Source organism: Orycteropus afer, unplaced genomic scaffold, assembly GCF_000298275.1.
Source record: "Orycteropus afer afer isolate SDZICR_OR568_19922 unplaced genomic scaffold, OryAfe1.0 scaffold00035, whole genome shotgun sequence".
Classification (NCBI taxonomy): domain Eukaryota; kingdom Metazoa; phylum Chordata; class Mammalia; order Tubulidentata; family Orycteropodidae; genus Orycteropus; species Orycteropus afer.
Genome location: NW_006921622.1, coordinates 14,163,387 through 14,188,360, shown reverse-complemented (window position 1 = coordinate 14,188,360; position 24,974 = coordinate 14,163,387). Strand labels below are relative to the sequence as shown.

Here is a 24,974-nt window from a genome sequence, read left to right as displayed (position 1 = left end):
GGATTAGGCTTGGAGATGGCAATGAGGAGTGAAATCAAATGTACATAAACTGTTGAATGTAAAACAAATTCTGCTCTGTAAACTTGCACCCAAAGCACAATTAAAAAAATAAAAATAAATGCAATTAAGAAATATATATATATATATATATTTAATCTGAAAATAATATAAAGCCCAAATGAAGTAAGCTAACCAAATATAATGTTTTTGTTGTACAACCATACGATGTGACAGTTACGAGAACTATATAAAACATTAAGAATAAAATTAAGCAAGATATAAATGTAAGGAAGTAGATAATTCGATCCACCAGAAATTCTCCAGGGGAACTTCAGGAGAGCACAGCTTTCTTTCTCAGAGACCTTCCCTTCATGGGCAGTTGTTACCTGGTCCTCCAGGAATCCTAGAGAGGCTGCCACAGCTGGCAGGTGAGAGCAAGGAAGTAAACAAAGACTTAGGACAGATGAAGGAAGAGTTTTTAGTGAATGGAGCTTTAGAGCAGTTTTGTGGAATGAAAAACTGGGAGGAGAGTATTGCAGTGTTATAAAACATACCCACTTTAATGTTCTTTGAAGTATATGAGTAAAAAATGGCGATTCCTATTAAAATCAAATTTAGTTGCTGAAGTAGTCATCACTGAATGTGACTTTGCAGAGACACTGGGCTGCAAGTAATTTTTTTTTTTTTCTGCATAATTTTAAGATCAGAAAAAAGGCACATGCCTTGTAATTGGTTGGAGATTTAGTAGGCTGAATTTTTAAAGTTATTTTATATTATTATTGACACTGATGCTTAACTTTCATGGTCTACTTGATTAAATATACAGTCTAATAATTTTGATGTAAAAAATGTAATTGTGCCTTATGATCTAATATCCCTCGAGGTCTCATAAAAGCTGGCATTTTATTTCTGTAGCATCTAAAAAGCCCTTGTTTTAAATGCAGGTCTCATCTTCTCCCAGCTGGTACTCTGAAGTGTCATAAAACTCACAGGAAATGCAAAAGCTGGGAATTTAAATCTATTGAGCATTGTTCTAGTCATCCAAAAAGGAATACGGTTTCCCTACTATTATTATAAAGAGTAGAAGTGAGGCTCTACAGAACACAGGGGATTTGCTCTTCTAATCTTTCAATTTTATAGGATTGTTAAGAAGTGAGAAACTGGTCACAGTGACCAGCACATGTTTAACTTGGTGGCAACACGCTGATTCGAGGACGGTCCCCATATTCAACTCAGTAGACATTTGCCATGGGACCACATCTTACCAGAAAGTTCTAACTTATCCACAGGAGTTTCTCCTTTTGGCAGTGAACTTGAGGATGGTGGCATCTCTAGGTTGGGAATGGACTTCATGATATTGGCCTGAGCTTCTTCTAGGAGTTTCTCAAACTCCTTCCCATTGTAGTGGTCCAGATTTTGCCTTTTCTCTTCCCACTTCCTTTCTGCTTTCTGAAGGAAAATAGGAAGTGAAGAAAGTTTAAAAACCAGAAGGGAAAATTAATAATTTAGAGAGTTCATACAGGTGGGGGAGGGTGAGTTAAAATGTTGGTAAAATAATGCCCTGGTTTCTGTTTTTCACCTCAGATGATCTTTGCCACGTCCAGGCTACTTAACTCTTCTGCCATCTGCCATTTCTTCTGTAACTAAATGGGCTGCCACATGAGCCCAAGTGATATTTATGCAGAAAGCAGCAAGCTCGAAAACATAAATTCATTCATTAAATTACTACTGAGCACTTACTACATACCTCTAATGTTAAAGAAAGAGGGACACGGAAATATATTTTCACACATATATATGCTACTACCAATTTTTTGTTTCCTAAATTGAGTTTTCAACATAGACAATATGTTCAAACAAATAAGAAAAAAAAAAAGAAAAGAAAAAGAAACTGTCTAGGAAAATAAAGAATTCTATGTTTTAGTTTCACTTTCATCAAAGGTTTGCTATACAACCTCGTGGTCCAAATTTTCACTTATGAAATGAGAAGTTGGTTAAATGACCTGTAAGCACCATCATACTAGGAAAATATACATAAAATACATAAAATGGATGTTTAAATATCTGTACATTTTTAAAAGAAGATTTCCCTGTGATTCCCTGTGATCTTATCAAGTGCACATCAGTCAGTATCGGAAAGGAGACATTGTATATGTCTTGTGACCTTGTTAAGTATCATCATGTGGTAGCCAACTCGATGAGATCCCATGCATAACAGAATGAAACGCTGCCAGTTCTATATCGCCCTGACATTCGCCTGATGACCCCTTTTACAGGTGAGCAGGTTGAGGCCTAGAGAAGTGAGGGATTTGTTTAAGATTCCTTCTGTATCAATAGCATCCGCCCCCTTCACCATTCTTAGCTCCCTTTAATTTTTCCCCATAGTATTTATTGTCACCTGGCATATATTTCTTTTGGGTCTCTTCTGACCAGTAGGCAAGTTTCTTGAGGGCATGGACTTTGTCTCTCTTGTTCACTGCCTATGCCCCAGGCCTATGAGTTTGGCACATAGCAGGGGCTCAGTGATAGTTGCTGAGTCAGTGATACTCACTCAAATAGTCGGTGGCAGAGCTGAGAGCAAGATCCAATTCCCTTGACTTACACATCAAACCATTTTCAGAGATGACTCATAATCTCCCTTCAAGACTTAAAATACATATACAACCATGCCCAAAACAAAATGAAAAATCCACTGCTGTTGAGTCAATACTTACTCACAGTGACCGCCACTGGGTTTCCGAGGTGGTAAATCTTTATGGAAGTAGATTGTCTAGTCTTGGTTCTGTGGAGTGGCTGGTGGGTTTGAACCACCAACCTTCTGGTTAGCAGTCAGATGTCTTAGGCAGTGTGCTACCAGAGCTGCTTGCAACCATGCCCAGAGGGTGCTTAATAAAATATTTGTTAAATAAATGAGTCATCATAATGACATCCCTTAAACATCAAGATGAAAGGAGCCGATTCACTAATTCTCAGGAGGAAATGTGTTTTCAGGCCTCTCCCTTACTTTGCCCACCAAGCACTGGTGACAGAACCATATTCATCCTATCATATTTCCAGCCCCTGCAGTGGCATGCATTTTTTGAAATAGCTGACTCAGATCAGAGGCATAGTTACTGACCTTGGAACAGAGAGAAGCTACCTAGTGTTCATAGCCTAATACCATGAATTTGGTTTTAGCAAGAGGTCAACTAAACATGTCCAACCTGAGTTTCCAGACAGGCTGGAAAGTTAGGAACTAGGTTTCTGGGGAGAGAGATCAATGAATGGAAGATAAGTTTTGGGAAGAGAGCTAGGAAAGCATATTGTGTTATTTAAATATTGATACCAACCCTTAACAAACAAAAAACAAACCAAATGCACTGCCATGGAGTTGATACCGACTCATAGAGACCCCTGTTAAGTTTCCAAGGCTGTAAATCTTTATGTAAGCAAACTGCATCATCTTCCTTCCATGGAGCAGCCAGTGGGTTCAAAGCACTCACTTTTTGGTTAGCAGCCATATGCTTTAACCACTGGAACACCAGAGCTCCTTACTATTGATGTTTAAATATTTAAAAACATAACCTGATTATTCTATGTGTTGTATGATCTTATGATCTCATTTTCTCTTTCCACTTTGACTGCCTCGGTCTGTTACTCTTAGACTACTCTATTAACTTCCTTTCCTTCCAGACCTCAATCAACTCTGTATATGTTTCCAGCTCAACTTCTTGAAGACGTCATTTTTATCACTGGTCAAAAGCGACAGCATTTCTTTGATACCTACAAAATACACTTTAGACATCCTGGATTGGAATTCAATCTCGCCCAAATCAGTTTCCAGAGTATATTTTTCCAGCCTTATCTCCCCTTTTTTGTTTTAGTTAAACAGGATTACTACTGGTCACAGATATTTCCCCTAGCACACCTCTATCCTAGGATGCCCTCACACACTTCTCCCCATATCTACTCATCTTTCATGATCAGCAGCAAGTGGCAAACCCTCATATTGAGCACATCACTGATGTCCTGAAGGTGGCTCACACTGGTTCGGGAGAGCTGATGGCCACATTTATTCCCCAAACCACACTCAGTGGAGTCATAAAAAACCAAACTCAGTGCTGTCGAGTCAGATCTGACTCATAGAGACCCCTCCTTGGGTTTCTGAGGCAATGTCACTTCCTTCCAAGGAGTGGCTGGTGGGTTTGAACCTCCAGCCTTCTGGTTAGCCTTAGGCACTGCAACACCAGAGCTCCCAGTGGTGTCATACCATAGCTCAAAATTGGTCACGGAGGGAGTATTTACAACGTGAAAAGTGGTAAATGCTACAAATCAGGACTTTCCCCCCTAGTGAGCCAAATGAATGTTTACCAGCACACCACTGCCTTACCTTCCTGCAGGGTAAGGGTGTGCACCCTTCTCTGAAATACCATCTACATACCTTTTTCCTAATCTGGCCATTGAAACCCATTGGTATGTGGTGGTTAGGAGGCCTCAAGTCAGCCCATAGCTCATGGTGATCCCACAGACTGATCCATCGATTGTTCACTGGCTGAGTTTTGGAAGTAGATGGTCATGGCTTTCTTCCTAATCTCAGTCTGGAAACTCCACTGAAACCTGTTCAGCATCTCACACAACACTGAAGCCTCCACTGACAGGTGGGGGTGGTGCAGGAGGTGCACTGGCCAGGAATGGAACCCAGGTCTCCCACATGTCAAATTCTACCATTGAGCCAACACTGTTCATTGAAAACCATTTATAGTTTTAAAAATCTGCCTTTTGATACATATATGGATTATCTCTACAACTAAATTGTAAACTCCTCGAAGGATCACATGTTGCACTCTTTTATGGGGTTGAAAGATAAAGAAATAGGACTTTACCTCAATAGACATGGCCCTGTTCTTGGCACTTGCACTGTGGATTTCCTCAATGAACAAGCTCTGCATGGTGGAACCATTCATGGGCATCTGTGGTGACTGAGGGGCTTGCTGCAGAGCAGAGGCCACTTCTTGTGGGACAGCTGGAGGGCTGGCTGGGTGAGGTACTGGTCCCCCAGGCAAGTTCTGGGTGTGGGTGAGCAGGGAAGAGGAGTGCTGAGAGGACTGGATGACGACAGGTGAGCTCTGTGCATGGTGCACCGTCAACACCTCTGACTTGACATCGCCAGGGACTCCTGTGCCATGGAGAGGCTGGCCTGTGGCGTGGGGGCCCTCCTCCTGGTTCCTCAGGACTTCTGCAGCAGTGGCCTTTTCCATTGCGACATACTGTGCAGCTTGGGCTGCATCTGCGCCCTTCAGGAGCCCATCAGTGACATGTCTAAGGGGAAACAGGCACAGTAGCATTAACTATTAAAATACACAACCCCCGTTTTACTACTGTGGCATACTTGAATGCTATGTCATCCCAAAGCCAGGCAAGATTTTGCTTCAAAATTAAGACATTCTAAAACACTCAGAGTAGCAGCTCAGGTTTGAGGGTTTCCATGGCAACTTCCTAAAGCCCTTGCATTGTCTCCATGATATCTCTGACAGCTACTTTTTCAGTCCTTTTTGAAGGAGATGGTCTGTTTTTCCCTTTTTCACTGTGCTGTTGGGCATAGGCTGGCACGATTCTCTCTTTGGGTAGTGGTGTATAGTAGTTAAGGTTGTGTGTCAACTTAACTGGACCTGGTCTTGAGTGGCTGGGTAGCTGGATGTAGTGATTCCCCATGAGACTGGTAATCAACTCCATGGGGAAATCTGCTTAGTGCAGCTGAGTAGCTGTCTTAGGGATGTGGTCTGCTTCCAGTGTATAAGGAGAAGCTTTGAGAAAGGTCTTTTTTTTTAAAAAAAAAAAATTTCTATTGTGATTTGAGTGAAAGTTTACAGAGCAAATTCATTTTCCATATAGTTCACATATATTTTGCCTCATGATATTGACTGCAATTTCCCACAATGCAACAGCTCTTCCCACTTCCTCCCTGTAGTTACCTCTTCCGGTGTCCTTTTATCCCATGCATTCCTGCCCCCTGGGCTGTCTCTTGTGCATACATAGCCCTTCTAGTCTCCCATGATTGATCTGTCCAAGAAGTGTATCTACCTAATGTAAATGTTCAGCTCATATGCCTGTCTTTTGTTTGGCTGGAAGCCACTGGAGTCGTTCAATTTCAGACCTGAAGGGCAGCTAGGGGCTATCTCAGGGGTTCTACAAGGCTCTATCAGACCAACAAACCTGTTTTTTTTTTCTTTTAATATGATTTTTGAGTTTTGTTTCACATTGCTCTCCCATTCTATCCAGGATTTCCTACATAGATCCCTCTCTGAGTGGTTGACAGTGGTAGTAGCCGGGCACCATGTAGTTCTTCTGGTCTCATAGTCATATAGGCTGAGGATCCCATGGTGTACCAGATGCTTGGACTAATTGTTTCCATGAATCTTTGGTTTTCTTCATTCTTCTTTGCTCTGGACAAGGAGAGACCCTTGTTGCATCTAGATGGCTGCTTGCAAGCGTTTAAGACCCCAGTCACTACTCACCAAAGTAGGATGTGTAACAATGTTTTTGTGTAGTGTTATGCCAATTGAGCTTGATGTCCCCTGCGACTATGGTCCCAAGTCTACAGGTCCAGCTACTTGCTCCTTCCACATAGCTGGGTGTGGCCAAGAAGTAACTAGAACCTTGTCCCTTGTTAGCTCTACTATATACCTGGAAATTCTTATAGTACATACAAATACACTTGTAGAAACATTGTCTGCCAAACCTGTACATGGTCTTGGGCACACTCCTCCCTACACAGGCATACCTAATACTTCAGCTTGTCTACCCATCTATCTACTGGTAGATAAATGATTGCCATCATTGACAATGCAGGGTTCATCATTGTTTTCTGTACCCCCCATGCACCTCTCTACGTCTTCCTCTTACTCACTGCCACCATGTTGATCACTCACATTTGGTACATTGCCCTTCCCTTCACCCAAATCAACACTTACCCTGCCTTTCTGGCAGTGTTCCCTCCTCTCCCCTCCCACTCCTGGTTTCCAACAAAGAAAATTTCTTTCCATATATAAACCTTCCTTGATTTTTTTTTTAATAATAATGGAATAATACAGTATTTGTCCTTCTGTGATTGTTTATTTCACTCAGCATAATGTCCTCCAAGTTCATCCACGTTATGTGGTGTTTTGCAGATTCTATGTTATTCTTTAGGGTTGCATAGTATTCCATTGTATGTATGTACCAGAATTTGGTTATCTGTTATTCTGTTGATGGGCACCTACATGGTTTCCATTTTTTTGCTATTCCAAATAGTGCTGATGAACATGGATGTGTGCATGAATCTGCTCTTGTCCTATATCTAACTTTCAAGAAAGGTCTTGAGCTTTTTGGCATGCTTGGACTCTGCATTTAGCTGAGTTTTCATTCAGCAGCCTGCCATGTTGCCTGCCAATCTTGAGCCTGCTTCTGGACTTGAATGTCCTGCTGTGTGGTTTGGCAATATCTGGACTGTACTATTGTTGTTCTTGGGTTCCTTAGCCTCAGCTGCCAGCAGCTGCCTGAGTTAAGAGAAGCCTCCAGCTCCAGTGGGCCTGCAGCAAGAGGCAGAGCAGAAGCCCAAGATTGAGAGGCCTTCACCAAGCCCCTGGAGCTGGCACTTTGAACTCAGACTTCTTGCCTCCTAAACTGTAAGAGAGCAAATCCCTGTTTGTTAATGCCATCCATTTGTGGTATTTATGCTATGGCAGCACTAGAGACAAAAAGTAGATGATATTATTTTAACATCACTTTCTTACTCTTCCACTTGTTCCCGACCTGTATGGCCTTCACACATACTCAGTTCTAATTTTAAAAGCTTCCTTCCTGAAAAAACAAACAAGTTGTTGTTGAGTCAATTCCAGCTCACAACAACCCAATGTGTGTCAGAGTAGAGCTGTGTGCTGCTCCATAGGATTTTCAATGGCTTTTTTTTTTTTTTTAATTTTTATTGTGATTTTGGTGGTTTACAGAGCAAATTCATTTTCTATACAGCAGCCCACAAATACTGTCTCATAACATTGACCACATTTCGCACAATGTAACAGCTTCCTCCCCACAGTTACCTCTTCCCTATGTCCTTCCCTCCCATGCACGCCTGCCCTCTGAGCTGTCTCTGTGCATACACAGCCCTTCTATTCTCCCATGATTGATCTCTCCAAGGAGTGTATATCTACCTAATGTAAATGTTCAGCTCATATGCTTGTCTTTTGTTTGGCTAGAAGCCACTGCAGTGGGTTCAATTCCAGACCTGAAGGGCAGCTAGGGTCCACAGTCTCAGTGGTTCCATCAGGCTCTATCAGACAAGCCAATCTGGTCCTTTTTTTTTTGTTTGTTTTAATGCATTTGAGTATTGGAGTTTTGTTCCACATTGTTCTCCCATTCTATCCAGGATCTCCTATATAGATCCCCCTCTAAGTGGTTGACAGTGGTAGCTGGGCACCATCTAGTTCTTCTGGTCTCATAGTTGTATAGGCTGGGGTACCAGTCCCTTGGACTAATTGTTTCCATGTGTCTTTGGTTTTCTTCATTCTTCTTTGCTCTGGATGAAAAGAGACCCATCATTGCATCTAGATGGTTGCTTGCAAGCTTTTAAGATCCTAGTCACTACTCGCCTAAGTAGGATGTGGAACAGTGTTTTTGTGTAGTATGTTGAACAATGTTTTTGTATAGGATGTTATGTCAATGGCTGAGTTTTTGAAAGTAGATTGCCAGGCCTTTCTTCCAAGGCACCTTCGGGTGAACTCAAACATCCACTTTTAGTTAGCAGCCAATCGTGTTACCCATTTACAACACCCAGTGAGTCCAAAGGTTCTGTAAACCCTCCATACTCCTCCTTTCGCTGCCAAACACCTAACTTACTGCCATTGAGTCAATTCTGACTCACAGCAACCCTACAGGACAGAGTAGAACTTCCCCATAGTGTTCCCAAGACTGTAAATCTTTATGAAAGCAGACTGCGTCATCTTTCTCCCATGGAACAGTTGGTGGGTTCCAACTGCCAACCTTTTCATTAGCTGCCAGGTGATTTAACCACTATGCCACCAGAACTCCAGGCAGCAAATCTTTATGGAAGCAGACTGCCTCATCTTTCTCCTGCAGAGTGGCTGGTGAGTTCAAACTGCTGCCCTTTTGTTTCTCAGCTGAATGCTTTAACCACTGCAGTACCAGAGCTCATTTAAAAAAAAAACAAAAAAACAACCTCACTGCCATTGAATCAGTTCTGACTCATAGTGACCCCCTTTGGGTTTCCAAGGTAGTAAATCTTTACGGAAGTAGATTGCCCAGTCTTCCTTCTGTGGAGTGGCTGGTGGTTTGGACTGTCAACCTTCTGGTGAGCAGTCAGATGCCTTAGGCATTAGGCCACCAGAGCTCCTTAGAGCTCATATAGTGACTTCCAAATCTAACAACAGTTTTTAGTCCTCATACTCTGCTGCTTATTAGAGGCACGTGATGCTCTTTGTCTATCCATGGTTTGGTGGAAAAGGCAGCTCTTTGGCACAGACAGACCTGTGTTTAATGCCAGCTCTACCATGTTCTAAACCAAAAAAATCCAAACTCACTACCATGCAGTTGGATCCGACTCATAATGACCCCTCCTTGGGTTTCCGAGGCGATATTACTATGGAAGTAGATTGTACAACCTTCCTTCCAAGGAGTGGCTGGTGGGTTTGAACTGCCAGTCTTCTGGTTAGCAGTCAAGTGCCTTAGGCACTGTGCCACCAGAGCTCCCCTACCATGTTCTAGCTATATTATTGGGGAAATCACTGCACTATTTTGAGTGCCAGATAATTTTCTGTAAAATGTAATAATGACAATGACAATAATGCCTTCCTCAGGGACTGCTGTTATAATTAAGGCTGTGAAGTAACAATATGTTAAACAGTGTTAAGCACAACACTTGACCCATAATTTTAATTAGGTCCTATCCCTGTCTCTTTATTCCTTTCTTACTAAAATGATCTTTGATTTAATGAAAAGTACTACATACTATGTTTCTCCTCTGCTACTCACTTCTTTATTTTGCTGTGTACCTACTTTATGGAGCTCTGGTGGCACAGGGCCTAAGGCATTTGACTGCTAACCAAACGATTGATGATTCAAACCCAGGAAGATGGAGCAATCTACTTTGGTAAAGCTTTGCCATCTTAGAAACCCAATGGGGGTTGCTATGAGTCAGAATTGACTCAATGGCAGTGAGGTTTTTTTTTTTTTTTTTAATCTACTCTTGCCTCTTAAATACAAGCATTTCCCAAGGATTTATTTTCTCCTTTCCTTTCATCCTAATCTCTTCCTTGCCCATCTTCTCCTTTCCCAATAATTGTTTCAATGTAGGTGACTTCAATTCTGACTTCTTTCTTGCTCCCTTCTCCTCTTCCTCACTCTCTCCCTCCCTGACACTGAGTTAGTGAGGTTCTCTTGAAGTTCACTTTATATTTCTAAGTGCCCAGTGGGCAGCTAAGGTGAGAGATCCCTCCAGCATATGAAATTCAACATGAACCAAACCACTTTGGTATCCCAGGCCCCTAATTCAGCTCTGAACTTGACTGGCAACTTGCTTTATCTTTCCTGCTGTGCTGTACGTTCCTTCTTGTTGTGTGCTGTTGAGTTGGCTCCAACTCATAGCAACACTACAGGGCAAAGGAGAACTGCCTGATAGAGTTTCTTCTGGTAGCATAGTGCCTAAGGTACTTGACTGTTAACCAGAAGGCTGGCAGTTCAAACCCACCAGCCACTCCTTGGAAGGAAGGTTGGGCAATCTACTTCTGTAGTGATACTGCTCTGGTCACTATGAGTCAGGTCTGACTCGACAGCACATAACAACAACAATCTTTACAGGAGCAGATCATCACGTCTTTTCTCCTGTGGAGCTGTTGGGTGGGTTAGAACCACCCACCTTTCACTTAGCAGTTGACTTGGGAGCATGCTTATTCCCTCCCTCACTCCTTCATCTACTATGGTGCCCAGGGAGAGTCAGTTATATGCAAAAGTTACTAAGAGAAAAATAATTAGTATAAAGGCTTGTGATGTGAAACGTAATGGCAGATAAAAATTCTTTATATTTATTTTTAAAGTTATTTAACTGGATTTATGTATCATTCTCACCACTGAGGACTTATGGACCAGCCCCCCCCCCCCAAAAAAAAAACAACCTAACATTCAACATACACAATCCTATGTTTTTTAGGAACTTGTATTCTCGGGAGATAAGAAAAATATCAAGCTTCATCTTTCTGTGCTGGCTCTAAACCTTTCTCTTGTTTTTCAGAGAAGAGAAGGGAGCATAGGGCAGTTTTACCTGCCAGACTACTACTTCTTTGTATCTAATAAGGGTGTTGCTTTAGGGATGGGTTATCACATTTGGCTAAGAGCTTAGTGACAAATACTTTTATCAGATTTTTATCCCTGGGGTGGGGGTGGGGAGTTGACATTGGCAATTTTAAGTGAGTGAATTAATCCGAAAATTTAACCCAGGAACCATTTCTTCCTCTACTCAGTCAGTTATGGATTATTAAGGAGGAAAAATTTGGGTCATCTCTGAAGTGAAGGAGGCTAATAACATTTTTTGATTCATTCAACTTCAAAATTATATATGTACATACGTACATACACACACACACACACATTAAACAACAAAAAACCCAAACCCACTGCCACTGAGTCAATTCCAACTCAGAGTGACCTCCCTTGGGTTTCCAAGGCAGTAAATATTTACGGAAGTAGATTGCCCCATCTTCCTTTCATGGAGCAACTGATGGGTTTGAACCACCAATCTTCTGGTTAGTAGTCAAATGCTTCAGGCACTACACCACCAGAGATCGTTCAAAATATATATTCGCCAAAAACAAAACACACCTTAAGATGACCATTTAAAAATGTTTACTAATTTTAAGCCTTAGGATGTGCCAACTGCAGCAAGCCTGTGCTAAGGAATTAAAACCTCAATTCATACTGATAGCTCAAGAGTGGGAAGGAGTCAAAGCTTCTCCTCAGGGCACGAGAAGTGAGAGGTGATGAGTCATGAGCACAGAATCAGGTCCCAGGAGCATGGAACCCCAATCTCCCAGCACAACCCTTCCACAGATTGCCCCTGGCCTCTCAGGAAGCCTGGTCACCTCCGCAACATGGTCAGGACATCGGTCATGCTTCGCACTCTCTTCAGGAGACTGTCCAGCTTATGTGGCTCCTCTTTCAGGAATCGCACGGCCTCTACCTCGATGCGGAGGATGGCACGCATCTTGTTCTGTAAGGTTGGAAATTCTCCTGCAGGTCAAAACCAGCTGGTTAATTCAAGCGGAAAATGCCAGAGCAGCAACCCTCCACCATCATTAACTAGGTAAGGCTGAGAAGTACAGGGTTTGTTAAGCCACAGTGAGGGTCACTCATTTTCAGGAGACAGTGAGTTAAGAACAAAGAAGAGCATCAGAGCTGGGTTCAAAGTGACCTTAGGCAAGGTAACAGCTCCTCTAGGCCTCATTTCCTATCTGTACATCTTGGGTAAGGTCAGTTGTCTCTTATGGTTGTTTTTAATGAGTTTGGCACAATTGTCCTGGAATATTGTGTCTAACAAGTAGAAACTGTTTTTATTACTTAGTTCTAAGTCATATGGCAACCAAGAAGTCTCCCCAAGAGGACAGGGTGTTTAGCTGTTTTGTTCAGTGATGTATCTCAAGTGCCTAAAACAGTGTCTGGCACATGGTAGATGCTGAATGAATGAATTATTCCTTCATAATTTGATAGGTTTTTAAACACCCCAAGAAAGGAAATGCATGTTATGCTTGCCCTCTCCAGCTAGAAGCTCACCTTTCAGTGTAGCTACAGCTTCTCCCACTTGTCGCAGAAGAAATGCCCCATCTTCCACATCTTTTAAAGTAACCATTCGGCCAGCTGATGCAGAGTCCTTCTTCAAGTCTTCAACAAAGCCTTCCAATTCGCTGTAGGGAGCAAGCAGACCAGAAGATGGAAATGAGCAGTAAGGCCCTCAACAAGGGCAGGTTTAGTAGCAAAAGAGCTAATGAGGTTGAAGCCTCCCATTTCATATTTTGTCCCAGCCCTTTCCTCTAGCCTTTCACTTAGATGATAGGAGCTCATCTTTAAAGTTGTAATTTGATTGGGTTTAAATACTTTACTGAGGTAGAAGGCAGGTATGAGGAAATTTTGCCAAGACCCGGGGGAAGGCCCTGACATTACCTAGATGGATGATCCTGGCTCGCTGATAAAAGGCCCACTCTTCATTTTCAATGGGGCCAGTGGCAGCTAAGGGAGGGGTGTGTGTATTTTGTGATACGAATGGGGAGAATGGGAGAATGAGCGAGCTATGGTGGAACAAAATGAGACATCTGAGTTGCTTTGTTATCAGGTTTTACAACCTCAGCACTATTGATGTTTTGGGCTAGATAATTCTTTGTTGTGGAGGCTGTACTATGCATGGTAGGATGTTAGCAGCATCCCAGGTCTAGATGCCAGTAGCATGTCCTGTAACTTGTGACAGTGAAATATCTCCAGACATTACCAAATGTCCCTGGGGGAGGGAGGCAAAATTGCCCCTGAGTGAGAACTTCTGGTTTATACTGATTGTTCTATCATCACTGATTGACAGCTTTCCTCTCTAAGACTCAAAGACAAGAAATGATCACAACCATGCTTTCTGGTGTGTGTAAGTGTGTGTCACAAACACACACAGCCTTAGGGCATGCCAGCTCCAGTAGAGCTAAATTAAGATTTTCCATTTTAATTAAAAACAAACAACAACATCAAAAACATCCTGCCTCCTGGGCACATTAATAACCTGATCCTACCTACATCTTTGTATTTTGTCTGCCAGTACATCCCAACAATAGAAAACCAGCTTTCAAATAAATAAAGGAAATGAACAGCCACTAGGTGGCAGTAAATGAACAGCAAGTCCACCTTTCAGAGCCATGCGTGTGGAGCAGTGAGCAGATGGAGATAGAGGAAGGTATGAGGAATCTGTGAAAAGATGGCCCACAAAGGTCTGTTCCACTAAGTAAGCAAATGGTCGGACTCTCTTAGCAGCTGCGGGTGGATTCAGGCAGACTACACATAGTTTCACATACACAACATGAACAGGGGGAAGTTACAAATTTTTCCGAGAACCAGGATGGCATTTTTGGTAATGTACCTTATTTCTGTTATAGAAAATGGACCAAAATTACCTATGTCTACTTCAGATGACAGGAAGCCTCAGTTGCTCATGTTCCACATTCATAAACTATGGGAAGGTACCCAGGGTTAAGTGAACACACTCAGAGGAAACTTCCTACAGCAACTGTTCCTTGAGGTAGAGAGAATGTGTGCTGTCTGTCATAAGAACTCTGAATATAGGACCATTGTGTGGAAATGTTCTTTTCTATGTCATAGCCAAACAAATTGTTGAAATGGGTTGACTGGACATACTGGCGGGTCCTTTAAAGCTTTGATTGAAGAGCTAAGACCCAAATGCTATAATGATTATATTAACAACCACAAACAAGCCTAACAATGTGCAATTAATATTCCAAGGAGCTATCATTTGATTCAAAGTCTATCCTTTGCCTAAAATCCTATTTTAATCTCTTCTACACAATGTGTCTCTTGGATTTCATAACTGCTCACAAGAGATCCATAAACTTCATAGCTTTTCCTTTGCTGATCTTGGAACATACAAAAATGTATACTGATGTTATTGTACATAACAATGGTACTTCAATGCTTCACCTATAAGTCTCACCTATAAGTATCATAGACATAGAAGTCAAAGACAAAATTTGTTCTTTTAAATTGTAAAAGAGAAAATGGAGCTAAAATGAATGCTGAAAAAAACTATTAGAGCAATCAATCGGACTTTTAAGATGGAAACCTTGCTCATCATCATCAGAATGTAAGGTGTTTACAGAAGCTATGGTTTATAGGAAATGTATTTTATTGGTTTAAATTGCTTTTCATTCTACCTTAGTTCTCCCCCCTCCCCCACAGTCCCTGGGTAGTGCAAACTATTTACATGCTTGGCTGCTAACTGTAAAGTTGGTGCTTTGAGTCCACTGAGAGGTGCCTTGGCAGAAAGGCCTGGGAAAAAAGTCAGCCATTGAAAGCCCCATGGAGCACAGTTCAACCCTGACACAACGGGGGCTGCCATGAGTCAGAACTGACTTGACAACAACTGGTTTGGTTTTTTTGGTTTTTAGAAAAGCAGCAGCAAATAGTTTGCTAAAATAGATTTCACCTGACTGATAATAAAAGTCTACGTAACTTCTGTTTAGAAATTTATCAAAGAAAAATTAGCTTGACCCAAATTCTTTTGTTTCCCCTCATTTCTTTTTCATTTTTTTTTTTTTTGTGTGTGAATTAGGTGAAAGCTTACAAAGCACATTTGTTTTCCAATCAATAGTTAATATACATTTTGTTTCATAACATTGACTGCAATCCACATAATGTAAGCTTTCTTCTGACTTTCTACCTGTGGTTACCTTTTCTGTGTGTCCTTTCCTTATGCATTCCTGCCCTCTGAGCTATCTATCTGTGCAGATGCTACCCCTCTGATCTCTATGGTTGATTTTTCTCAGGAATGTACCTACTTGGTATAATTGTGCACCTTGTAGACTTCTCTATTGTTTGGCTGGAGGCACGGGAGTGAGTTCAATTCCAAGCCTGAAGGGTGACTAGGGGTCATAGTCTCGGGGTTTCAGCAGGGTCTATGAGCCCAGCAAGCCTGATCTTTTTTGTGATTTTGAGTTTTGTTCCACAATTTTCTCCCCCCCTCTATCCAGCATCTCCTACACCGATTCCTTTCTGAGTGGTTGACAGTGGTACCCAGGCATGATCTAGTTCTCCTGGGCTCAGGTTCATGTAGGCTGAGGTTTACATGGTCCACTAATTCCTTGGACCAATTGCTTTCATGTGTCTTCAATTTTCTTCATTCTTCTTTGCTCCAGATAAGGAGAGACCAATTGTTAAGACCCCAGTAGTGCTATTCACCAAAGCAGGATGCAATGCAATGCTTCTGTGTAGTATGTCATGGCAACAGAGCTTGATGTCCCCACACAACCACAGTCCTGAGTCCATGGGCCCAGTGACTCATTCCTTCAAGGTGTTTGACTGTGGCTAAGAAGCTACCACTACTCTGCCTCCTTAGCTTCACTATACATATGGACATTCTTACAGCACAAACAAATAAGTATGCAAAAATATCATCTGTCATATATATATGGTCATGGTTATATTCTTTTGCCTACCCATACCTGATCATTTAGCATGTCTACCTACGTATGCACCTATAGATTAATGTTTGTTATTACTGATAATGCAGTATTGTGTATGAAAGAGTGTTTACCTTTGTTGTCTTGATCTCTTGTGCACCTCTGTGTCTTCCTTTTCCTTAGTGTTAATGAGCTGGTCACTCAGTTTCAGTATATTGCCCTTCCTTTCGCACAAGTCAATACTTGTCTCTTACCTATCTGACAATTTTCCCTCCCTTCCCCAGTAAGCAACAAAGAAAGCTTCCTTCCACATGTAAACCTTTACTTGACTTTTTACAATAGTGGAATCAGACAATATTTGTCCTTATGTGATTGATTTCATTCAGCATAATGTCCTCCAAGTTGATCCATGTTATGAGGTGTTTCATAGATTCTACGTTTTTCTTTAGTATTGCATAGTATTCCATTGTGTGTATGTACCATAATTTGGTTATTTATTCAGCCATTGATGGGCACTTAGGTTGTTTCCATCTCTTTGCTCTTGTGAATAGTGCTGCAATGAATGTGGGTGTGCATCTATTCATGTTCTGGTTCTCACTTCTTTAGGACATATACCTAGTAATGGGATGGCTAAGTCAAATGGATATCTAATTCCAGCTTTTTAAGGAATCGCCATACTGCTTTCCACAGTGATTATATCATTTGACAGTCCCACCTACAGTGCATGAGAGTCTCAATCTCTCTGCATCCTCACCAGCATTTGTCATTTTCTGTCTTGCTGAACTTTGCTATTAGTGCTGGGGCAAGATGGCATCTCTTTGTTTTGATTTGCATCTCTCTAATGGCTAATGAGGAGCTCTGATAGCATAGTGCCTAAGGCACTGGACTACTAACCAGAAGGCTGGCGGTTCAAACCCACCAGCCACTCCTTGGAAGGAAGGTTGGGCAATCTACTTCTGTTGTGATACAGTCTTGGAAACCCAAGGAGGGGTCGCTATGATAGCACATAACAACACAATGGCTAATGATCACGAGCATTTCTTCACATATTTGTTGGCTACCTGAAATCTTCCTTGGTGAAGTGTCTGTTCAGGTCTTCTCATTTTTTAATTGGATTTTTGTCTTTTTGATGTTGAGGTGTTTGAGTTTTCATTTTAGAGATAAGTCCCTTGTCAGATATATCATTGCCAAATACTTTTTCTCAATTTGTAAGTTTTCTTTTTTAATTTAATTTTTAGAAAGTCCCAATCATCTAATTTATCTTCTCCTGTTGGTGCATTTTTAGTTATCTTTGATAGTCTATTTATGCCATATATTAGGGCCCCTATGTTTTCCCCTATTTTTCCTTTGATGAACTTTATACTTTAAGGTTTCACACTTAAGTCTTTGATCCATCTTGAGTTAGTTTTTATATATGATGTGAGGTATGGATCTTGTTTGATTTTTCTGCAAATGGATATCCAGTTTTGCTAGCACCACTTGTTAAAGAGACTGCCTCTTTCCCATTTAATGGACTGACCCATTTGTCTCCAGTTTCGATCCAAATTTCAACTCTCTGCCATTTGAATTGATCATCAACAATTTAACTGAACATGCCACCAGAGAACTTATTTTCCATTGTGTGTTTATATGTGACACTTACACAACATTGTTCACCTAATCTTCCAGAGTTTGAAAACTTTCCACTTTCCATGTGTTTTTTATAATTGACTCTTTCTTGCCACCCTGATGCATCCAACCAGTTAACCTATGTAATTATATCTTCTCAGTGTATTTTGCATTTGATTTCTTTTCCCATTCCTATTTCTACTGCTTGGTTCAGGCTTTATTGCCTTTGACTTGGACCATTACAGTAGCTTCCAATATGGTTTCCAGACACCAATTTCTTTGACACTCATTCAGTCCTGTACGTGGTTGCCAGAGTAAATTTCCTCAAATACAGCTCTGATGTGACTTCCTCATCTAACTGGGCAAAAACTCTCAAATGTGAATGTACTTCAGAATTAGAATTACTCATGTGGTTTTATAAAATGCACATTCTTAAGCTCCATCAAGGGAAATTCTAGTCATCCAAGGCCCAAGTATAGTACTGTATATGAAGGTACTATGGAAATGAGAATGGGACAACTCAATCCCAAGATGATGATAGCATTCTTATACCCAACCCAATCCTGGCCGACCAGGCGTACCCCTAAGATTCTGAGGATGCCCTGTACTTTTCTTAGGCAGAGTTGTTGGTTTGCAAGGTTACTTTGCTAGGAGGCCTTTCTTCCCCAACCTTCACTGATAAAATCCCACCATCTTCAAGGCCAATTCAATTCAGTCTAACCAAACCACTTTTGAGACTCTATTATGTACCTGGTACTGTGGTTGATATATAGGGCATATGAAGAATAACTTATTTAACGTTAAGCCTTCCTGACTCCTGAGGTCAGAAGTAATGTATTCTTTGTGAAGTTGCACCAAAAAAAAAAAAAAGTTGCTATCGAGTTGACTCTGACTCATGACAACATAATGTGTGTCAGAATGGAACTGTGCTCCATAGTGTTTTCAAAGGCTGATTCTTTGGAAGCAGATCCCCAGGCATTCTCAGGTGCCTCTGGGAAGGCTCAAACCTCTAACCTTCTGGTTAGCAGCTTGGTGTGTTAACCATTTGCACCACTCAGGCTTCACCAGGTACCTATAAATCACCTATTTTGTGCTATATGCATGTTTTTATGTTCTTCTTTGTTAGACTGAGGTTCCTTAAGGGTGTTGTGTATATCTTGTCTAAGTGTAAGCCATTCTATAATGCCATCCAAATGAAGTCTTTTCGGACATGCTTATTCTATTGCCTTCCCTACATCATTCCTATTTTGGGCTACTACTTTCAGGTTATTACGTGTCTCAAGAGGCCTTTTCTATGCTGGAAGCTGAAGTTATCTCAGCTAACAAATTAACATGATTTTTAAAGAAAAAATTCGTTTTTCTCATGCTTTTCTTGGAAAAATCATAACAATTTTTTTAGAAGGATGTGTTTTTAAAAGAAGTTTAAATAAAAGAAGTTTAAAACATTGAGACCTCATTTGAGATAAGTGAATAATAGGTGATCATCTCTGTTCAAAAATGTCTAGAGTAAATATTTGAGACATAGGATGGGCAGTGGCCAAATTTAATTAATTAGGAACATAATTCTAATTTTTTTTCACTAGACTGAGAGGGACATTCTAATTTTTAATAAAGCACAGTGGGCTGGCACAGGGATGATATAAGCTATAGCTTAGATATCAGACACAACATATACTTTAGGACATAGAGACTTTTGGCATTCTTGTCAAGAGAAGAATTAGAAAATTTCTCCTTTACAATTCCAAGTTGGGAGATTTAAGCTTTCCAAGGAACCAGAGAATTAATTACAAAGCCTTCAGAAAAATGACTGTTCATTTTACTAACAGGTGAAATACTTCTATGATAAATCTTTGTTGCCTAACCCAAACATATATTAACATAAAAGATGTGCCTCCCCTTGTGATGGGGGTGGGATCATAAAATACTGCTCATTTCAATAGTGGGACTTGATAGATGCTTTCAATTAGAACCTTATGTAAGATTCTTAACATTCAAGGAAGTATCTTTCATTCTGTATCAGACATACTTTACATTTAAATTCCTCTTTTGCAATTTTAACTACAGTTGAATAATAGGAAGATAATTTTAGTGCTCTGTTATTTGGGCTATTCATTTTAATTTATTGAGATTAAATACAGACGTCACATTTATCATTGGGTTTTGCTATTTGCTCCTTTTATGTGCTCCTGAGCCCTACCAAAGAGTACAATGCTCCAACTTTTAAGGAGATTAGCTCAGTCACCTGAGGATGTGTAGATTTCTTAGGCCTCAATGGAGGGTGCTAAATTCCATAGATAACCAGAACCAGCAGAAATCTAACTTACATATAGCATAAAAAAAAGTTGCCATGGAGTTAATTCTGACTCATGGCAATATCCTGTCAGTAGACTTGTGGTCCATGGAATTTTCAATTTTCTGAAGTACATCACTAAGAGTTTCTTCTGAGATACCTCTGTGTAGTTTTGAACCTACAACCTTTAGATTAGAAACTTAATGTTAATTGTTTGCACTACCCAGCAGTGTCTTATACATAATAGGTGCTCAGTACACAGAGTGGAAGAGTGTGATGGTTAAAGTGTGTGGTGTAAAAGGTGGGTGGTTCAAACCCACCAGCTGCTCCATGGGAGAAAGATGAGGCAGTCTGCTTGCTTAAAGATTGATAGCCTTGGAAACCCTATGGGGAGTTTTCTTAGGGTTGTGGCTTGCATCCAATATATATGGGCATTCTGGCAAAGCTCACTTGCTCATCCGACTCATCATCCTCTGACTTCCAGTTCTTGGGACATGAGCCAGCAGCTGTCCACCTGACTTGCTGAGTTTGGTTTTGTTGGTTCCTGTAATCACATGAGTCAGGAAAAGCCTCCAGCCTGATGCCCTACCCACAGATTTGGAATTTGCCAGTCTCTGCAACTATGTGAGTCATTTCTGTGAAATAAATCTATCAATCAACACCCATGGAAGCAGCACTCGAGAAATCAAAAGTCATATATACTGAGCAAATCTGCTGAAAAAGATCTCTTTTAAAGTGTTAAGAAGCCACGATGTCATCTGAAGACTAAGGTGTGCCTGACCCAAGCCATGCTATTTTCAGTTGTCTCATATGTATGCAAAAGCTGGAATGGGAATAAAGAAGACAAAAAAAGAGCCTGTGAATTGTGGTGTTGGTAAATAATACTGAAAATATAATGGAAAGCCAGAAGAATGAAAAAATCTGTGCTAGAAGAAGTGCTGGAATGTTCCTTAGAAACAACAATGGCCAGACTTCATCTCACCTACTTTGGCCTGTTTTCAGAAGGGACCAGCCCTGGAGAAGGATATCATACTCAGTGAAGTGCAGGGTCAGTGAGAAAGGGGAAGATTCTCAATGACATGGATTGGCACAGGTAGCTTCACCAGTGGCCTGAAACATAGCTAGGATTGTGAGGATGCCGTAGGACTAGGCAGTGTTTCATTCTGCTGTATGTAATGCTGCCAGGAGCTAGAGCCAATTCAACAGCACCCAACAACACCAGCATCTACTGATGTATCTATATGCTTCATTGTTTTCGCTTCTATTAGAGCACCCAGTGTAAAAGAATATCAATTAGGTAGAGCCTCCTTGCTGGCAAAGAGGATTTAAAGTTAAACATCTCAACATGCAAGAGGAGACTGGCACTCACCATAACTTCTTGATGATCTTCTCCTCTTCGTGAAGGTACTTTTGTCTCTCTTGCTCCACCAGGATGCGCTGTCGCTGCACGGGATCCTCCAGCCTCTTCATTGTCTCCATCACTTTGCTGCTGATTTCCAGCTCAGCCTTCTTCATCATTGCCCTCAGCATCTCCTGGTTCTGCAGCTGTTGAACAAAAGAAATCAACCCCAATTGGCTCTGCCTGACTGAATGCCTTCAGAAGCAAGTCTGGGTAATCAGTCCCACAGCTGAATATTTATTTCAAGGAGAAAAAGAAGGGGGCAAAGACTAGATAAAATTGCTTCTTCAAGTAACATTTGAGTTTTAGCTGCCAATTGACAGCCAGACTTCCATGTCTGTGTCAGGGGGGAAAAAATTGTTCCACACTCTCATTAGTGCATCATTGACAACAGGCATAAACTCAATGGCATACTTTTATGGGAAGCAGTCAAGCACACCATTCTGGAACCAAGCACATCTTAGATCAAACCCTATACCCTCTTACTGCTGCACTGCAAAACCTTGGACAAGTTACTTAGTCTGCTTCTCTCTCTAAAGATGAGGAGTCACTTTGTTTGGCGATGTTATTCTGAGGATTAAATGAGATAATGCTTGGTATAAAATAGGTACTAAATAAGTGTTGTTATCTATGGAATATTTTAGAATATTAGTTGAAAGAAAATTTGTGCTCCCTTGTTTGTATGGTTCAATGTAACAAATACTATGTCACCAATGACCCTAAAACATAGCCCTTGATGATGATGTTGATGGTAGTGGTGGTGATTCCAGATAATCCCAAGGGTTTTAGCAATTTAATTTCCCTGGATTTTACTTAGGCTGCACATAAATATAAGCCCTCAATTTCCATATAATTTCAAGAACTCTCTTGTTTCTCATCCCAGAAAAAAAGTACAAACTAAACCTGTTGCCATCAAGTTGATTCCAATTCATGGTGACTCCATGTGAGTTTTCTTGACTATAATCTTTATGAAAACAGATTGCCAGACCTTTTTCCTGCAGCACCACTGGGCAGGTCTGAACCACCAACCTTTTGGTTGGTGCTGTTGTTGTTGTTATGTGCTGTGGAGTCAGACCCGACTCATAGTGACCCCCTCCCTTGGGTTTCTGAGGGGTGGCTGGTGGGTTTGAACTGCCAGCCTTCTGGTTAGCAGTCAAATGCCTTAGGCACTATGCTACTAGAGTTCCTTGGGTGCTGTTGAGTAGATTCCAAATGATAGCAACCCCACGTGACAGAGGAGAACTGCGTCGTAGGGTTTTCTAGGCTGTAGTCTTTATGGAAGCAAATGGCCAGGTCTTTCTCCCGTGTAGCTGCTGAGTGAATACAAACCATCAAGCTTTGCGTTAGCAGACAAGTGCATCACATAGGGACCTTAGGGAGAATGGGAAATAGACTTCACATGAAGCTCCACAGGAATCTAGTCAGACACTTGAGTCCTATTTCCCACATTTTTAGTATTTTATCTGGGGTGGACAGTTTTATCAGAGCATCATTCACTCGGCCTCAAACATTATCATCACGAGTTGGAGGTCAACTTGATGGCAGCTAACAAGAATTAAATCATGTTATTGTGGTGTGTCATCCAACTCAGTGACCCTATAGGACAGAGTACAACTGTGCCTCATAGGGTTTCCCATGCTGTAATCTTTATGGGAGCTGGTCACCAGAGTACAACCTTTTGGTTAGCATATGAGTGCTTAACTGTTGTGCCACTAGGGCTCTTCGGATTATATCATAGTATATATAAAGTTTCCTTGGAGTCCCTGGGTGGTACAAATGGTTAACACACTTGGCTGCTAACTGAAAGGTTGAAAGTTTGAGTCCAGCAAGAGGCACCTCAGAAGAAAATCCTCGGGATCTATTTCCAAAAAATCACTCACGGGAATCCTCTGAAGCATAGTTCTACTCTGACCCACATGAGTTACCATGAGTTGGACTTGACTCAGCACTTTAAAAAAAAAAAAAAAGGCAAAACACTTCCCCTGACATTTCAATTAGCTGTTATCAACCCCTGGACTCTTCTTGTACAGCAACTGGATTTTACCTCCATGGCAAATCTTTTGTTGGCATCCTCTCATCTGTGTGAATTGAAGGAAAATGCAATCTGACCATGTTGCCTTCTACTTGATACCTCATCAATGAGGTTTTCCATGTCCTCTGAGTAATGACAAAGCATTTCAATATGGACTGAAAACAGAGGCACCACCATGTTCCAACATCAGTTCTGTACTATGATTAACTGGCCTCCAGAGAGACTGCCTTGGTTGAATTTCTAGTTTTACCATATTATAGCTGTGTAACTGTAGGCAATTTACTAATCTGTGTCTTAGCCACCAAAAGGGGTGGTGGTAGTTCATATCCCATTGGCTGGTAATGAAGATTCAATGAGACAATAAAATAAAGCGCTTATAATAGTGCCTGGCACAAATCTAGCTCTAAGTAAATACCTACTATGTTTATCAGGAAGCATAAATCTGGAGGTGGGGCTTGTGGTTTGTTTGGGAGTGAACCAAATAAAAATGGGCCATTCTTTGGTTACCATCTCTATATGACTCATTATCATATAGAGCTCACACCGCTTTTGGTAATCTTTTTATATTGGTCTTAAAAACAGTCAGTATACTGCACAAAGGTACCACTTGGAGGAATGATGCTGAATATTTTTTGTGTGCTACTGGACATTGGTATGTCTTATTTTTTTAAAAAAAAAACAATTTCATGTAATTTTTTGGTTAAAAATCTTTAGAAGATAGTCATTCTGTTTTACATCCTACAGTGATTGCTTTAAATTATTACAGGAGATAAAAGTAAGTTAAACAGTAAAAATCATGAGCACTTACTATGTGCCAGAAGTGACACTTTATCCACAGTTTTAAATGGAAAAGAAACAAGGAATCATTACCAGCACAATTGAAACTCCAAGAGAGATGATCCAAGGTTAGACTTGTTATTTGCTGTAGAGTCAATTCCAACTCAAGTGACCAACCTCATGTATGCAGAGTAGAAGTGCTCCATACTTTTTTGTTTTGTTTGAATAATTTGTGTGTGTGTGTGTGTGTGTGTTGCTGAACATAGATATTTTTTAATGTAATGCCTTATAAAACTTTTTGGCCATTTAAAAATATTTTTTGTTATTGAGTTGTAATTTTTTATATATTCTTGTTTCAGGTAATCTGTCAGATAAACTTATGGTTAGTATTTTCTCCTACTTTCGGATTTGCCTTTTGAATAGAAGAGTTTAATATTGACGTGCAATTCATACATTTTCTTTACTATTTAGAATTTTTGTGTCTTGCCTAAGAAGTTTTTGCCTACCCCAAAGTTGTAAACATTTCTTTGGCATTTTCTCCTAGAAGTTTTATAGTTTTAATCTTATATTTAAGATCCATGATCCATTTCAAATTAATTGTTGTATTTGTAAGTTAGGAGCTCTGGTAGCATAGTGCCTGAGGCATTTGACTGCTAACCAGAAGGCTGGCAGTTCAAATCC

The 24,974-nt window shown here is 40.8% G+C and overlaps 1 protein-coding gene across 1 annotated transcript in view; it reads right to left on the bottom strand.

Annotated features, from left to right (window-relative positions):
- The window catches only part of KIAA1217 (KIAA1217 ortholog), a 476,753-nt gene that overhangs the window by 16,089 nt on the left and 435,690 nt on the right, over nt 1–24,974 (bottom strand). Inside the window, exons 9-13 of the mRNA XM_042780340.1 lie at nt 21,455–21,630; nt 12,796–12,926; nt 12,108–12,255; nt 4,863–5,298; nt 1,266–1,449 (exon numbers count right to left, since the gene is read on the bottom strand). Coding sequence (XP_042636274.1) covers nt 1,266–1,449; nt 4,863–5,298; nt 12,108–12,255; nt 12,796–12,926; nt 21,455–21,630 — 1,075 coding nt within the window. The remainder of the gene's footprint in view (nt 1–1,265; nt 1,450–4,862; nt 5,299–12,107; nt 12,256–12,795; nt 12,927–21,454; nt 21,631–24,974) is intronic.